This window comes from Cervus canadensis, chromosome 12, assembly GCF_019320065.1.
Source record: "Cervus canadensis isolate Bull #8, Minnesota chromosome 12, ASM1932006v1, whole genome shotgun sequence".
In the NCBI taxonomy this organism is placed as follows: Eukaryota; Metazoa; Chordata; class Mammalia; order Artiodactyla; family Cervidae; genus Cervus; species Cervus canadensis.
The window spans coordinates 58,413,790-58,430,550 of NC_057397.1; the positions used below are offsets into that span (position 1 = coordinate 58,413,790).

The 16,761-nt window shown below is 50.2% G+C and overlaps 1 protein-coding gene across 1 annotated transcript; it reads left to right on the forward strand.

Annotated features, from left to right (window-relative positions):
- Window positions 1-8,748: 8,748 nt before the first annotated feature.
- KLF10 (Kruppel like factor 10) lies at window positions 8,749-14,844 on the forward strand. Its single transcript, XM_043483752.1, has 4 exons — window positions 8,749-8,932; window positions 11,671-11,907; window positions 12,016-12,928; window positions 13,233-14,844. The coding sequence occupies exons 1-4, from the start codon at window positions 8,894-8,896 to the stop codon at window positions 13,490-13,492; spliced, it is 1,449 nt and encodes a 482-aa protein (XP_043339687.1). The 5' UTR covers window positions 8,749-8,893; the 3' UTR covers window positions 13,493-14,844.
- Window positions 14,845-16,761: the final 1,917 nt, after the last annotated feature.

A 16,761-nucleotide genomic window follows, 5' to 3' on the forward strand; every position in this document is an offset into this window, starting at 1 on the left:
ACCTAAGAGACATGGGTTCGATTCCTGGGTCAGGAAGATTCCCTGGAGAAGGGCATGGCAATACCCACTCTAGTATTCTTGCCCGGAAAATCCCATGGACAGAGGAGCCTGGCAGGCTACAGTCTATAGGGTCTCCAGAGTTGGACAAGACAGAAGGAACTTAACACACATGCACGCATGTGTGTATATGTTAATCCCAATCTCCCAATTTATCACTTCCCCCTTAGATCTTATTTTTTCATGTGTTCATAAAAGGGCACTATATTGCTAAATTATAATTTTTAAAATATTTTCATAACTCTGCATATTATGTGCATGTTAAGTAGGTTCAGTCGTATCCGACTCTTTGTGGACTCTATGGACTGTAACCCACCAGGCTCCTCTGAGCATGGGATTCTCCAGGCAAGAATACTGGAATGGATTGCCATTGCCTTCTCTGGGGGATCTTCCTGACCCAGGGATCGAACCTGTCTCTTGCACTGCAAGTGGATTCTTTACCACTGAGCCACGGGGGAGGCCCCTTGGTAACTCTCTATCAGTATAATGGTTTCCTTTGTATTTAAACAAATTGCATTTTATGAACTTCATATTATTCAGAGAAGGAGCTCATAGGCTTCATTAAACTGTAAAAGGACTGTGTAAGCTTTATCACATCTTCCAGTCTTTTTGGTCGTTGGGTCACCCCCTACATTTGTTTTATATCTGTTATCAGTAGCAACATAGCACTTAAAACAAAAAGGGCCTGTGTGCTTGGCTTCAGGGGTGAAATGAAGACTTTCTCAAGAAGACTGTACACCACTGCAGTCAGACTTGGTGGGAGAGAGGGTTGAAGAACCCCAAGGGAGCACATTTATGACACTTGCCCTTCTTCTAGAAGATCCTCTTAGCATTCAGAAAATTTTGATTAAAAATGCCAGTGCCAGACTTCCCTGGTGGCACAGTGGATAAAAATCTGCCTGCCAATGCAGGGGACTTGGGTTTGATCCCTGCACCAGGAAGATTCTACATGCTGTGGAGCAACTAAGCCCATGTACCACAACTACTGAGTCTGCCGCTCTAGAGCCCATGAACTGCAACTGCGGAGCCGGTGGGCCACAACTCCTGAAGCCCGAGCGCCTGGAGCCTGCACTTTGCCGCAGGAGAAGCCACCACAGAGAGAAGCCCATGCACTGCAACGAAGAGGAGCCCCCACTTTCCACAACCAGAGAAAGCCCATGCAAAGCATTGATTCACAAAGAAGTTGGAAGGCATTTGAAAAGGCATTTTGAAAAGGAATACCCCTCCTTTCACACCCATGACAAGATTCCCGGGATTCTGAAGTCTGTACGTAGGTAAAAGTTAGTAACTGAGACTCTACAGAGAAAATGGAAGCTCATACTTTTAGGCAGGCTGTAAAAACTCTGTAATCTTGATGGATGTGTAGAGTGATAGATTATGTTAATAAACAAAAATGCAGGTTACAGAGTAGCATATTTTATTATTTAGAGAAGGGGGAGTGAGAAGGCAGGGCAGAGAAGAAGTCTGGAAAATGTGTATCCAAATGTTAATAGTGCTTAATTCTGAGTATCTTTATGGGAGATTTTCATAATTTCATTCCTTTTTTGTATCTTTTTCAATGATCAATGCGTATCACTTTTGTTAAAAACCAACCAACCAACCAAGGCAACAAGGCTGTTTTCATAAGAATCAAAATGTTAAACAACTCTTATTTTACTGCTAGTTGGAACTGTGCAGTAGTACTTAACTAGCTTCACACCTCTTGGGGACATAAAAAAGAGGGGAATGCAGAGGGAAACATTTAATTCTTTACCAAAAAAATCTAAAATGTTACAATAAAACCATGGACTTTATATAAGGATCAAATTAGGTCTCCCGTATTCCTGGTGACCCAGGCAGCGCTGGTGCACAGCAGGCGCTGGATCAAGTTCACATGAACCTTCTTCCTTCCTGTTACCAGTTTATTTCCGTCTCAGAGCCCCAGTGGAGTGCTGGGGGGTGGGAGTGGGAACGGGGCTGCTGGGGGTTGGGTTCTTCCAGATCTGCATACTTCCCCCTTCTCCAAGTTAAAACCATTTATTTCTTCCTCCAATTCTTCTTCCTTTTCTACTTTTTCATTTATCTTTGGCTGCCCTGGGTCTTTGCTGCTTCAAGTGGGCTTTCTTGCAGAGAGCAGGGACTACTCTTCGTTGCAGTGTGCGGACTTCTTATTGCAGTGGCTTCTCTCCTGGAGCAGAGGCTCTAAGACGCACAGGCTCCAGCAGTTGTGGCTTTCCGCTCCGGAGTTGAGGTTCCTGGTCTCTAGAGCACATATGCTCAGTGGTGGTTGTGGCCCAGGGGCTTAGTTGCTCTGAGGCATGTGGGATCTTCCCAGACCAGGGATCAAACCTGTGTCCCCTGCATTGGCAGGAGGACTTTTATCCACCATGCCACCAGGGAAGCCCCTTCTCCCTTTACTAATGCATCAATTATTCTAGACCTCCTTCCCGGGGCACTCTCTCAGCTGTTTCAAATTCTTTGAGGAAAAAAAAAAAAGTACTGGGTTTTCCAGATAGCACTAGTGGTAAAGAACCTGCTGGCCAATGCAGGAGACATAAGAGATGAGGGCTTGATCCCTGGGTCGGGAAGGTCCCTTGGAGGAGAGCACAGCAACCCACTCCAGTATTCATGCCTGGAGAATCCCATGGACAGAGGAGCCTGGTGGACTACCAGGTCACAAAGAGACACTACTGAAGCAGCTGAGCATGCGCACATAGAAAATGAGTATTTTGAAAACTGTAGCTGTCCCTCCAGAGCTGAAGCACACACCCACTTTTTCAGTTATCCCTTGTGGCATATGAAGCCACCCCCAAACCTAGGGACATCCCTGCAGACAGAAGTGGGAGTAAAGGGATATTGGGTGGAGAGGAGGCAGGAAATGCTGCGTGGGTTGCTCTTCCATTTATTGTTCATGATTCTGTGGGTCAGAAATTCAAGGACAGCCTATCTCTTCTCCAGGTTGTGTCAGCTAGGCTTGCTTGACTAGGACTAGGAACGCCCCAGGTGGAGTCCTGGTCCTGGCTGGTGGTTAGGATACCATCTTCTCCACGTGGCCATTCTCCCTTCAAACATTTTCTCTTTATTCAGTAAGTTAGCCTAGCCTAAGCAACTTCTGCCGGGTGGCTGATTTCCAAGAGAGTAAAACTGGGAAATTCAAAGGCTTCTTAAAACCCAGGCATGAAATCCCATAGCACCACCCAGATTCCTACTGGTCAGAGCGAGTCATGAGTCATAGGGCCAGCCCAGAATCAAGGATTGGGGGAATTAAACTTCACATCTATTGGTGTAGGAATGGCAGTCACTGGGAAAGGGTATGCAGAATTGGAGGGGTTTTGGGACCATCTTTAGAAACAAGCTACTCAACATATCAATTTTTTTTTAAGAGCTTAAAAACTATGGTAACTAGTGTAATGAAAATAATGATGTAGTCACCAGTCAGAGGGGATAATTATTTTTTCTAATCTGTCTGACACTTTCAGTTTCTGAATCAGCCCCTGTCTGCCTCTCATCTCCACTTTACATCACATTAGGCCAAGAAATAAGTGCATATTTATGCAATTCTTTCAAGCAGCATACGTGAAGGAAGTCCTCACTGTCACATTTTGCCAGTATTCCAGCGTGTAGCTGTTCCCTCTTAATCTCCATCCTGAGCCTGTAGTTCACCAGAGGACCACCTGCAGTTCTTCTACCTCTTGTTCCTTACTCTTCCTAGAGGATTTCATCCATTCTCCTGGCTTTGACTGCCACCTACACACTGAAGACAACCAAATTTTAATTTCCAGCCCAGATCCTTCTCTTCTGGGATCCAGACCTGAAATTCCAACTGCCTCCTGGATATCCCTGTTTGGATGTCCCACGGGTAACTTCAGTTTTACACGTCCTAAATCAAATTTGGCATTTTCTTCCTCCCCGCTCAAACTTACTCTCTCCGGAGCCCCTTTCTTGGGCAAAAATGTCTCATTTTTGCCCTGTTTCCTCCAGTGAATCAAGCCCAAAACTCAGCAGCCCTGCTCGACCTCTCTCTTCTTCATGCCCACATCCAATCAATTACCAAATCCTCCTGGTTCTTGGTGTCTCTATTCCAGCCTTTCCATGCCTGCCACTGTCAAATTTGCTGCCTCTACGGCTACAAAAGACTTCTCACTGGTGTTAGACCCCAGGCTCTCTGATCCAGCATCCAAACTGGGCCAGAAAGAATTGTCCATACTATCGTCACGCGAGTGTATGCTCCTCGGTTCTTTGTCTCGTCACAACAAAAATTTGGAGTGACGGACATTAAAGCCCCTTGGCAGGTCACAGCTCTCGGAGGACAGACGTGTTATGGCTCTCAGGTCTCGAACGGACCGTGTTATAGCTCTTAAATAAATCAGTGTTACAGCTCAGTGTTACAGCTCTATTTATTTAGATAATAGCAGGAAAATCCATCTTCAAGGCATGAAGGCATGTCGATCCAAAGACGCGAAGAGAAGATCGCCTCATCGTGCGGGGGAGAAAGAGAAAAAGGGGTGAAGAGGGCTTTGGCTCCTCTTTTTATATGTTTCTCTGTCCCTGGGCCTGTCTTATGTAAATCGGGCTTAGGCAGGAGCGTTGTTTGTTTTACCTGAGGTTCTCACTCCAGTCCTCGGACCTTCCTTTGTTCTATTTTCGAGGGCTTTCCCTTCCAGGTCTTTTAGCCACCGCCATTTTGGACTCTTTCCCTATTCTAACTACCTAACACTATCATTGCTAAAACCTGTCAGTAGGTCCCCATTGTCCTCAATATAAAAGTTCCACATCTACATTCCTTAGCAGGGTACACAAAGGCCCTTGATGTTTGGGGCTGCTTCCCTTAATATCCCGAACGCCTCATCCTAACTCTCAAATTTGTGAGCGGACAATTCAGAGCATCCTGAATCCCCACCGCTCTCTCGAACTCCCCACCTCCACTCCTCTCCTCCAACTCAGAAGCCAACCAGAAGAGCTTTCCCTCACCCCTTCCTTCCTCACCTACCTAGGACACAGTGCACACCTTCTACTTAGCATTCATCACACTACAGTCATGGCTGGCTGGCTCATTTATTTTCTTCTTTCACTGTACTGGAAGCTCCTGCAACACAGGAGCTGTGTCTTTTTTTATGGTTGTTCCTCAGTGTTCAGCTAGTGCCTGGCATATGGTGGGGCAATGAATGAATGGTGACAACATCCACTGACTGTAAGGAGCAAAGAGAAGACGGCTGGTGGGGACAATGTGTTTTAATATCCATAAAACTGAATTGAGGGATCTTTACATGTCAGCCACCTGCCCCACACCTTCCTTCACAGTTCCAATTGAAGGAGAAACCAGCACCATTAGCAGGAGGGTGACCAGCATTTAACTGAAGGACTGCTTACTACTGCTCAGGACTTTCTTTTACTCATGCCTAAGATGACAGTTTTCCATGCCTGCTGCTGTAACGATGCAAGTTAAGGGAAAGGATTAGAAGGGTCCATATTTCTGCCTAGGCAGTTGTCCACATTCTGCCTATAACCTCAGTGAATCTTCACAGACAACCTACAATTTTATTTCCTCCATTAAGGAACCGTGACTGCCTAAAGTGTCTGCACTGGACCACAAAGATGATTATAACATGGCCACCATCTTGAAGGAGCTTTTATTTACATATACTTGGGGCTTCCCTGGTGGCTCAGACCGTAAAGAATCTGCCTGCAATGCAGAAGACCTGGGTTCAGTCCCTAGATCAGGAAGATCCCCTGGAGAAGGGAATGGCTACCCACTCCAGCATTCCTGCCTGGAGAATTCCAAGGACAGAGGAGCCTGGCAGGCTACAGTCCATTGGGTCACAAACAGCTGGACACAACTGAGTGACTAACACACACACACAGAGTCTACTTGTCTTTATCATCCCATCCAAGCCTTTGGAGAGCAGGGACATCACCTGTCTTATTCATTGCTGTTGTCCCAGTGAATACAACACACAGTAGGTGCTCAACATATATCTGGTGAATGCAGTGGATAAACAAACAAAACAATGCTTATTGAATGAGGATGTGACCACAGGCAAAGGTATATCTGGGTGGGAGAGAAGACTGGGAGGGTGGGGAAAGTTGGGGGCAGGATGGAATGGCCTTTTATCTCCTAGGCAATAGGAGCAAAGGATCATTTTTTAGAGAGTATCATGATTGGATCATGACTTTTGAAAAATCCACTCTAGTTTCGGTGTGGAGAATTTGCCACTGTGGGGTGCCAGCGGGCCTGGGGTGGGGGTTGCGTGAGGGGAGTGCAGGTAGTTTAATCCAAGCAAGCATTGATGACAAACTGACATAGAGTGACATTTGAGGGGTACAAGCGGAAAGTGAGGGATGCGAGACATTTCTGAGGCAAAACTGCTCAGAACTGGGAACCAACTGAGGAAGACAGTGAAGGCTGGATGGGAGATGAGAAGCCCATACGGGAAGAAGCAAAACAAGGACTTTAGTTTTGGTTCCTTTCAGCCTGAGGTGCCTGGGCAACATCTTTCTCTGAATCTCTAGGAATGGTGCCACCACCACACTGTTCCTCCTACCCCTTTTCTTTCCTGTTTTGAATCACTCACACAAGCCAGAAATGCTCCCTGCTCCTCAGCGTGCAGGAGAACCATGCCAGCAGGCCCCACTTTCCTGAGGAAGGGACCGAGGAACCTGGAGGGCCGGCTGCGGCCTCCCCGGGGGGAGCTCCCTGACAGGAAGGCAGGCTGGGAACAGACAGGAGCTTCCTCTGCTGCAGCAGGTGCCCAGGGCCAGCTGCTCCAATATCCCCCAGGCTCACATCAACAGGATGGGACAGCCCAGGCGGAAGGAAGCCCGCAGGGAGGGACGCCCGCCGCTGCAGACAGAAGCCGGGGCAGGGGATGAAGGGGAGACAGGAAGAGCTGCCTGAGCTGCTGAGCTGGCGCCCCTCCAGCAGATTCAGGAGAGGCAGTGACAGGCGGCCATTCAGTTCTCCTTCCCTCTCTCAGTGGGCGTCTCTAGCCCTAGTTGATCCTATTATTATTACTACTACTGTTGTTGGCTAGCCTGGGCCTGTTTCTAAAATATTTAATTCATTGATTTTCCTTTTTTTTTTTTTTCTTTCTGGCCATGCCCGGAGGCTTGTGGGATCTCAGTTCCCCAACCATGGGTTGAACCCAGGCTATGGCAGTGAAAGCACCCAGTCCAAACCACTGAAACGCCAAGGGATTCCCTAGTTTATTCCTTTTCTATACTCATTTTGAGATTATTGGGAAAGAAAAGACACTTACATCATCAGCCTTTCAGTTACACGGAGAAGTGAGGCAGCTGGAGGGAAGGGCGGTGATTTCTGCCCCCTGTTAGCCAGTCCCAAGGAGTGGCTTTAAGTTTGCTTTAAGCTTCGCTATCACCTCCTCTCCAACAATAGCTGTGTACAGGGCGCCAAACGGCTAAAAGGGAGCCGACAAGGAGCCAGAGCAGAACCATAGGCTTGCAATCCGGAGGCCCCGGACCGCCTCTGACCAGGTTCGGGATGGGGATTGCGGAGGTGTGGCTGGGGCTTTCGCGGGACCGACAGCAGGGGGTTTCGTGACTTCGATTTGGCGAGCATTCCCACCGCAACCCACTCCCAGGCGTGCCCTGGCTGGCGCCTCGTGACCCTAGAAGACCCCGCCCCTCCCCACCCCCACCAGCAGTTTCCCTTCAGGGCGTTTCCGGAGGCCGTGGCCCAGGGTAGGTGTGGGGGTAGGGTCTACCTCTGAAACAGCTTGTAGACTGTAATTTAAACTTTACACCGAGCTCAAAACTCGGTTCTGCAACTGAGTCGGCTCCAGAGAAAGATAAAAAAAAAAAAAAAAAAAACTCCGGCCTATGGCTCCCCATCATCCCCACTGGTCTAGATTTCGGGGCTTCCTGCAGTCCCCACACCATTCTCTCCACAGCCCCGGAGGAAGGATGGGCGGGGCGGACGGGGGCGGGCAACGCCGCCGGCAGTGCAGATGGAGAGGGCGAGCCAGCGCCTGCGGCCCGGGCGTGGGCGGGGGGCCGCAGAAGCAGGTGTCCGCTCGGTGACAGGATTCCCTTCCCTGGTGCTACCCACGGTTCAGCGAGGCAAAAACCCAGCAAATGCTCCAGAAATGCAGCTCGTTCGGTCACCAGGCTCTCCTTTCTCGCCAGACGCGCAAGAGGACGGGGCGCTTCCAAATGCAAATCTCTTGGCTCTGGACCCTTGGCTTGCAGCCGCCGCCTCCCCCGCTTGGCCACCCGGCGTCCCGCCCACCCCGCGGCGACGAAGCCCGAGATGGGACCTCGCCCGCGGATGGGGAATGGGCGGAGCGGGCATCCCTCCCCATCTCCCACGTGGGCCCGGCTCTCCGCAGAGAGCCTGGGCGCGCCGCGGCGGCCGCGCCTCCGGGCTGGGCCCCCGTTCCTGGCGCCGCCCCCACCCCCGGGCCAGGGAAGGGGACTGCAGGCCGGGGAGGGGCTGTGGGGGTGGGTGAGGGGTGCGGGCCGTGTCCACAGCGTCAGGTGGTGGCGGGAGTTCCCTCGGACTGGGCCCGGGGAAACGCGCTGCCGGGGGATTGTGTACACGCTCCACTGACACAAGCTTCACGCTGCCGGGCAGCCGCTGATCACGCGTGGCCCCGCGAGCCCATTGGCCGGCGCCTCACACACCTTTGTCGCTGATTGGCCGGCCTCAGGCTCCGCCCCCACCCCCGCCCGCCGCTCGGGGCAGGCGGAGCGGCTACCTGAATGGGGAGGGGGGCAGACGGCGCGGAGCGCGGCGGCGGCGGGAGCGGCGTCGAGTGTCTCCGGGCGCCCGTCTGTGGCCAGGCAGCCAAGGACAGCCTTGCAGCCAGTCAGCTTGTCGCCGGCGGCCGGGTAGCCAACCATGCTCAACTTCGGCGGCGCTTCTCTCCAGCAGGCTACGGTAAGTCACCTGGGGATGCCCCAAGCCCTTCACTTGCCTCGCTGCGTCCGGGGAGACCCCCGAGCCCCTGACATCAGCCTCGCCTGAGGACGGAGGTTGCACGGGAGTCGTGGAAGAGGAAGAGGGGCTTCCCGCCTGCAGACTGGGCATTGGTGAGGGCGTGTGTGTAGCGGAGGGGATGGTCTGGAGAAGCAGGCTGGGAGCTAGAGACGAAGTGAGAGAGGGTCTCGCTCGAGGTGTAAGGAGGGGAAGGGGGCAGCTCCGCTGGGACACTGGAAGCAGGTGAGGTGGGGAGATGGCCGGAGGGGCGGGAAGAGTGAGGAGACGGGGTCTGGCTGCCCAGTCAGCGAGAATAGGAGGCGTGGAAGTACAGGAAGGGGGGACGAGGGGGCTACCCTGCACCTGGCGCCGGGGGGTAAGAGATGCCTCCGTCTGGATAAGGAATGCGCCCCAGGCTGGGAGGGGGCTGCTCTCGAGCATGTGAGGGGTGAGGAACCCACCGGAGAGGAGAGGGGGACTCCCCATCTCAGGGGGTCTTTAACGGAGGCTTGCAGGATTGGGGCTACCCAGCAGACAGCGGGGGGTGGGGGGCTGTGGGGAGGGGCACCCGGCGTGGATGCAAGGGAATAGCACGGGGGTCGGGGAGTCTGGAGGGGACTCCCTTATCTCCGGAACAAGCAGGCAGGTGGCCTCCTCCGGGGGGCCACCTTGGCGGGGGAGGGGGCTGGGAGCCGCCTAGGCGGCAGTAGATGGAAGGGGAGGGAAGCTGGACCCTAGCATCGGGGTGGGGAAGGTGGGCGGGGGGGAGCCGGGGCTGCGAGACGCGGGGGCCGCGCGCCGAGGCGGGAGCCGCCGGCCGTGGGGCTGCGCGCCTGGAGCCGGGCCTGTTGGGGGCTGCACGTCTGGGAACTCGTGGAGATGCTGGGCTCGGCGCGGGGGTGGGGGGGTGCCGGAGCTGCCGGAAACCGCGGGGACGCGGGGGCGCCGCGTCTTCAGGGCGAGTCGGGGTGGTCTGAGATCCCGCGGGCGGCGTGGGCGGGAAGCGCCGAGGGTTCGGCCCGGTCCCCGGGGGCTGCGGCCGGAGGAGGGCGGGGGCCGGGTTTCCGCGGGGACCTGGCTCCTCCTCCGGCAGCTGAGGCGGAGGCTGGGGGGTGGGCCGGGAACGGATGCGCCCGGGGAGCTTCTCGTCCCCGAGTGACCCAGGCCGGGCCTCCGCCAGGGCGGGAGCGAGGCCCGGCCCCGCTGTCGGTTCCTAAGGGAACGGCGGGGAGCTGGAAGGGGCGGGCGCGCCGGGAGCTGGGCGCCCGCGGCCCCGCCCCTCCCCGCAGGCCCGGGCGCGCACGGCCGGGCGGTTGGCGGCGGCGCCCGCGGCCCCTCCCCCGGGCCGTCGCGAGGGCGGGGGCCCTGCGGGCTCAGGAAGTAGGTGAAAGGTGACGGCGCGGCAATTCCCAGTTCACGTTTCCTGCGCCGCCCCGAGCAGCCGCTGATCACGCTTTGTTCACATGCCTCGCCCCCCCCACTCCTCCTCCGCGCCCCCGCCCTCCGCCGCCCAGCCAATCCCAGCCCGGGCCGCCCGGCCGGCTGGCCAATGACGGGGGTAGGGACGCAGGGACGTGCGAGCGGGCGAGGAATGTTCCCAGTGACTCACCCGCGAGCCTCATTGAGGTTAGGGCGGCCCCATCCTCCTGTCCCCGCCAGCGAGGATCTCCCCCGCCGCCTGCCCCCGCCCCTTGTCTGCCCCGCCCCCCCCCCCGGCCCACGCCCGCGCCTCCGCCCGCGCTTCCCTTTCCTGCCTCCCTCGCGCCCCACTCCCTTTCCTCTCCCCTCCCGGCTTCTTTTCCTGCCCTTCCTAGCGCTCACTCTCCTTCCCTCCTGCCTAGCCTTTTCTCTTTTTTTCCCTTTTGCACTGGCGTCTTGAGGCTTTTACACATACATGCGCTGTCCGTTGCAGCTTACGTAAAAGGCGCGCGATTATGCAACTACATTGTTAGCTATATTTCAAGAGCAGTAATAGCTTCTTAAAGGTTTCTACACGAAGGGTTTTTAAACAAGAGTTGAGAACAATTCCTAGCAACGTAAAGAATATTTTTCGGTGTTTTTACACAATCTCGACTTAAACCTAAAAATGGGATCACGTTAATGGAAAATTGAAGAGATGGAAGGTGGTAACCATTTTAGTACCGTTTAAGCAACTTTAGTATGGAGCATTAAATATCTGATGGGAGGAGCTGTTCAAATAAATAGAAAGCATGTGCTGTTATTTTTTTTTATCATGGAGCAGTTCTTTAAACAGTTAAAATAAGATTCTATTTTGACTATTGCAGATTCCTTACAGAGCTTTTTGCAAATTTTGGTCAAATATTAAATTTTCTGATTATTTTTTGTGCTATTGCATCAGCCGGTCGTAGACTCCTGTTGCAGTTGGCTACTCTGGGAAGAACATAAAATGTTTTTCTTTTGCCAAGCCGTTCTCTTTTGGATGACAAGTGCATTTGATACCTTTAACCTTAGGTCCCCTTGATAGTAATAAGTTTCTTGCAAGGTTGTCCATATTCAAGCCTAAGTTTGAGAGGAAGAATCGGGAAGATTTTATCACTACTACTTCATAGTAGGGATGAGAAGAATAAGTTTTATCTTGAAAAGCTGTGCAGATTGTTTAAAAACACACACACACATTACTCTGAGTGTCATGTGGATGACAACAGTAGCTTATAACATGAGTCTTTTTGTATTTATAGGAGGAAAGAATGGAAATGATCTGTGAAAGATCAAAAGAGAGTGTGTATTCCTGGAACAAAACTGCAGAGAAAAGTGACTTTGAAGCTGTAGAAGCACTTATGTCAATGAGCTGCAGTTGGAAGTCTGATTTTAAGAAATACATTGAAAACAGACCCGTCACTCCAGTGTCTGATACGTCAGAGGAAGAGAATCTGCTTCCTGGTACACCTGATTTTCATACCGCAATCCCAGCATTTGTAAGTATTGTTGTTTCAAAGATGAATGTAAATGATAATGCTTCTTACAGTTTATATCATGGACTCGACCGTTCTTCACGCTGTTGCCTGTGTTTCTCTTCTCTGTAGTGTTTGACTCCACCTTACAGTCCCTCTGACTTTGAACCTTCTCAAGTGTCAAATCTGATGGCACCAGCGCCACCTACTGGACACTTCAAATCATTGTCAGATACTGCCAAGCCTCACATTGCTGCTGTACCTTTCAAAGAGGAGAACCCTGTACCTGCCCCCAGACTCCCCAAGGCTCAGGCAACCAGTGTGATTCGTCACACAGCTGATGCCCAGCTCTGTAACCACCGATCTTGCCCCGTGAAAGCAGCCAGCATCCTCAACTATCAGGACAATTCGTTTCGGAGAAGAAGCCACCTGAACCCTGAGGCTGCAAGGAAAAACATACCGTGTGCCGCTGTGTCACCGAACAGGTCCAAACGTGAGCGAGACACAGAGGCAGACGTCGAAGAGAAACCAGGCCCCGCTGCACTTTATGACTCTTCCGTGCCTTCCTCGGAGACCGTCATCTGCCGACCTCAGCCGGCCCCCGCGTCCCCACCGCAGAAGTCAGTCTTAGTGTCTCCACCCGCAGTGTCCGCAGCGGGAGTACCCCCTATGCCGGTCATCTGCCAGATGGTTCCCCTCCCTGCAAACAACCCCGTTGTGACAACTGTCGTCCCCAGCACGCCCCCCAGTCAGCCGCCAGCTGTCTGCCCACCTGTCGTGTTCATGGGCACTCAGGTGCCCAAGGGCGCTGTCATGTTCGTCGTACCCCAGCCGGTGGTTCAGAACCCAAAGCCTCCAGTGGTGAGCCCAAATGGCACCAGACTCTCTCCCATTGCCCCTGCTCCTGGGTTTTCCCCTTCCTCAGCGAAAGTCACTCCTCAGATTGACTCATCCAGGATAAGAAGTCACATCTGTAGCCACCCAGGGTGCGGCAAGACCTACTTTAAAAGTTCTCATCTGAAGGCCCACATGAGAACGCATACAGGTACCAGCCATTTCTTACTTATGTCTGAGAAATTAGGGTGATGTTTTTTTTGACAGTGATCCCAAATGTAAACCAGGCATGTTAAGAAAGAACTGGCCTTATTAGCCAATTCAGTGGGTGGTATTCACCAGTCCACGGTCTTCTAAAAGATTTCATTAAGGTGTTTTTGTTTTAATTTCTCAAATGATGATTCTTTAAAACAAAGGGTATTTAAGCTGTAAATATAATTTAATACATAAATGTAATTTAATACCATGACTTAATAAAAGCATAGTAGTAAAGATAGGACTTTTTTTTGTTTCAGGAGAAAAACCTTTTAGCTGTAGCTGGAAAGGTTGTGAAAGGAGGTTTGCCCGTTCAGATGAACTGTCCAGACACCGACGAACCCACACAGGTGAGAAGAAGTTCGCCTGTCCCATGTGTGACCGGCGGTTCATGAGGAGCGACCATTTGACCAAACACGCCCGTCGCCACCTGTCAGCCAAGAAGCTACCAAACTGGCAGATGGAAGTGAGCAAGCTAAATGACATTACCCTACCTCCAACCCCAGCTCCCACGCAGTAATAGACGGATGGTGAAGAATCAGACTAACTTTAACTTTGGTCACAGCCAGAAGCCAGTGGTGATAGAAAAATGCTTCCACTGCAGGTCTGTGGCCCTCCAGTGTGGGCTGCAAGCAGAAGCCCCACGGCCTGGGGAGAAGGCCCAGCCTGGGTTAGATGGTAAGAAGTGCTGCGGCCACAGGCAGGACACCGAGTGGCAGGACTCGTTTCTTACCACATAAGAGAGAGAAGAAAGCTTTTATTCAATATTTTTTGAAGGTTTCAGGTGAGGTCACCCCAACCACCGGTAGCACAGATTTTGAGTTTGTGTGCACAACTTCTTGTTTTACTTTCACCATTTATACTTGAGACCAACTTTTCAATGTGATTCTTCAAAAGCACTGGTTTCAAGAGTATAGAGACTGGAAAACATTACGGTACAGAGATGGAGATGTAAAATTGGTTTTGTATCATCACAAATATCATTATCCTTTCCTAGAGTTACCTTGTTTACTATTCTTAGCCTTTCCATTCAACTTGTGGACGTAGTTGTTAAATATATCTAGAACTAGCATTTTTACACTAGTTGCTGATGTTTGGAATTGAGCAACTGTATATTGCTGAAGAGGTCCCAAAGAATTGGAATCCTCATTAATTTAATTGCTTTGAAATGTAGCTTCAATTTTTTCTTGGTTTTTGTTTTAAAAGTTCAACAAATGACTATTACTAGGTGTTTTATTATGCTTTGAATCTTAGTTGGTTGCAGTTTCTTGTACAGATGTGAAAATTGTATACCAATGTGTTTTCCATAGACTAAAATACACTGCACTTTGTTTAGAAAAAAAATTGAAGATGAAAACATATTGTAAAGAAGGGATATTAAGGATTTTAGATAACTCCTTGAAAAAGATGGCTTAGGTCATCAGTAAAGTACCCTTATGTTATGAGGATATAACATGTGCTTTATTGAATTAGAAAGTTAGTGACCATTATTCACAAATGGATAAATGTCCTATTAATTTATAGAAGTTTTTTTTGGGGGGAGGGGAGAATGTGGAACAAGATAGGTAGAAAAATAGAACATTCACTTTTGTTAACAGTATTTCTGTTATATTCTGTTGTGTAGTGGATGATATACACAGTGGTAAAACAAAAGTCAGTTGTTGAAAATATGTAGTGAAAAATGTCACTATGTCTTTCCATTTAACATTTTTCTCTATATTGGGTATAGATTTCTGTCATCAAAACTTTGGACCCTTGGAAAACAAAAAGGAACTTTTAATTAAAAAAATCCTTGTGATTTACAATTTGCACAATATTTCTTTTGTTGTACTTTATATCTTGTTTACAATAAAGAATTTCCTTTGGTATATATAATTGGTTGATTGTATTTATTGAAAACTATTTTCACTTTAAGCTTGATGTTGATCACTGTGGTGCTAAGATTTACGATTAATTTCTCTTAAGAACCTCATTCAAAATTCAGGTTTTTGAATGCAGGAGTTTCTCTTTCACATGAGTAATCTAATTGGCGAGTGTGCAGAGCAAGGACAGGGAAGTCCCTGGTGGTCAAAAGGTTAGGATAGGACTTGGCACTCCTTGTCAAGGGCCTGGGTTGGGGAGCTAAGATCCTGCAAGCCACGTGAGGTGGCCAAAATAATAATGATAAAATCTAATTAGAAAAAAAAGATACCTACCTGTATATTTGTTGATAACATGTGAGCCTACCTTTTCTAAGAAAGCAATCCATTTTAATTTTTAAACATTTTTGTATGTTTTGGTGATCTGGGGTTGAAATACAGCCCCAGCTTTCCCTAAAACCTTAAGTGGCGCTGAGTTAGAGAACACCACAGTGAGTAATTACAAGTAATGAGACTGCTGTAAAATGAAAAGAAGGCTGACCTGTTAAATAGTAAATTACTCACCTCTAGAAGTTAGATTAACTCAGACCATTAAATGAGAGCTTAAATGCAATAAGCATACCAGCACTTAAGCTGCATGAAAGCTAATCCACCTCTGAAGAGATGCGCTCGCTAGTCACTCATGAGTACAACTAGGAGATGTAAATGCCACTCGGTGTGTGGTGTATAATTTTGGAGATTAGTACTTTAATTTGCTCTGAGATCACCTTGTCATGAGACAACATCTTCCATGGTGTTCAACTTACTGGCTGACCTGGTCTGGCTTGCTGCTGAGTCCATGGTGAGGGGCAGTGTTCTCACTTGGCACCAATTGTAGGACAGGCATCCTGACCCCTCCAGGCACCTGCTGCTACTTTTCCGGGAAACTTAAACCAACTAAGCACAGCGCAGCTGCTGGAGGGGGCCTTGCCATTGTGTAGTGTCTTGTGTTGGGACCTGCACCATCCTAATCCCTAGAGTTCCTCAGGGTGGCAGGTCTTCAGAAGTGGGAAGAGAGAGAGATGGCTGAAGTATTCTCTGCCTGGCCCAAAGCCAGTCCGTGGTAATGACAAAGCCAGTGGAACTGGGCCACCCATTGGTATGTTCTGCCCAATCCTAGTTGACACCTGACACTTTTCCTTAGAAATCTTGTAAATCAGATTATTTGAATTAAGTATTATCTTTGAGTTCAATGTTGATGCAGACTCTGGTCTTGTGCAAAAGTTGCCCCCAAACAAGTGTCATTTGTAGCTTGTTATGATAATGTGGTATTAAGAGTAACTTTGTGCTGTACTTGGTCGCTCAGTTGTGTCTGACTCTGTGACCCCATGGGCAGTAACCCGCCAGAATCTCCTCTATCCATGGGGATTCTCCAGGTAAGAATACTGGAGTGGGTTGCCATGCCCTCCTCCAGGGGATCTTCCTAATCCAGGGATCAAACCCAGGTCTCCCACATTGCAGGCAGAGTCTTTACTAAGCCATCAGGGAAGACCAGTGTAGCTTTCAGTTCAGTTTAGTTCAGTCACTCAGTCGTGTCCAGCTCTTTGCAACCCCATGAACCACAAAACACTGGGCTTCCTGTCCATCACTAACTCCCGGAGTTCACCCAAACCCATGTCCATTGAGTCAGTGATGCCATCCAACCATCTCATCCTCTGTCCTCCCCTTCTTCTCCTGCCCTCAATCTTTCCCAGCATCAGGGTCTTTTCAAATGAGTCAGCTCTTCGCATCAGGTGGCCAAAGTATTGGAGTTTCAGCTTCAAAAAAAGCCCTACCCTGGAGAAGGAAATGGCAACCCACTCCAGTACTCTTGCCTGGAAAATCCCATGGACGGAGGAGCCTGGGAGGCTGCAGTCCATGGGGTCGCAAAGAGTGGGACATGACTGAACGA

Coding starts and splice junctions, on each gene's coding strand:
- KLF10 (XM_043483752.1), top strand. CDS start 8,894: ATGCTCAACTTCGGCGGCGCTTCTCTCCAGCAGGCTACG. Junction 8,933..11,670: donor CTTCTCTCCAGCAGGCTACG/GTAAGTCACCTG, acceptor TTGTATTTATAG/GAGGAAAGAATGGAAATGAT. Junction 12,929..13,232: donor CCACATGAGAACGCATACAG/GTACCAGCCATT, acceptor TTTTTGTTTCAG/GAGAAAAACCTTTTAGCTGT.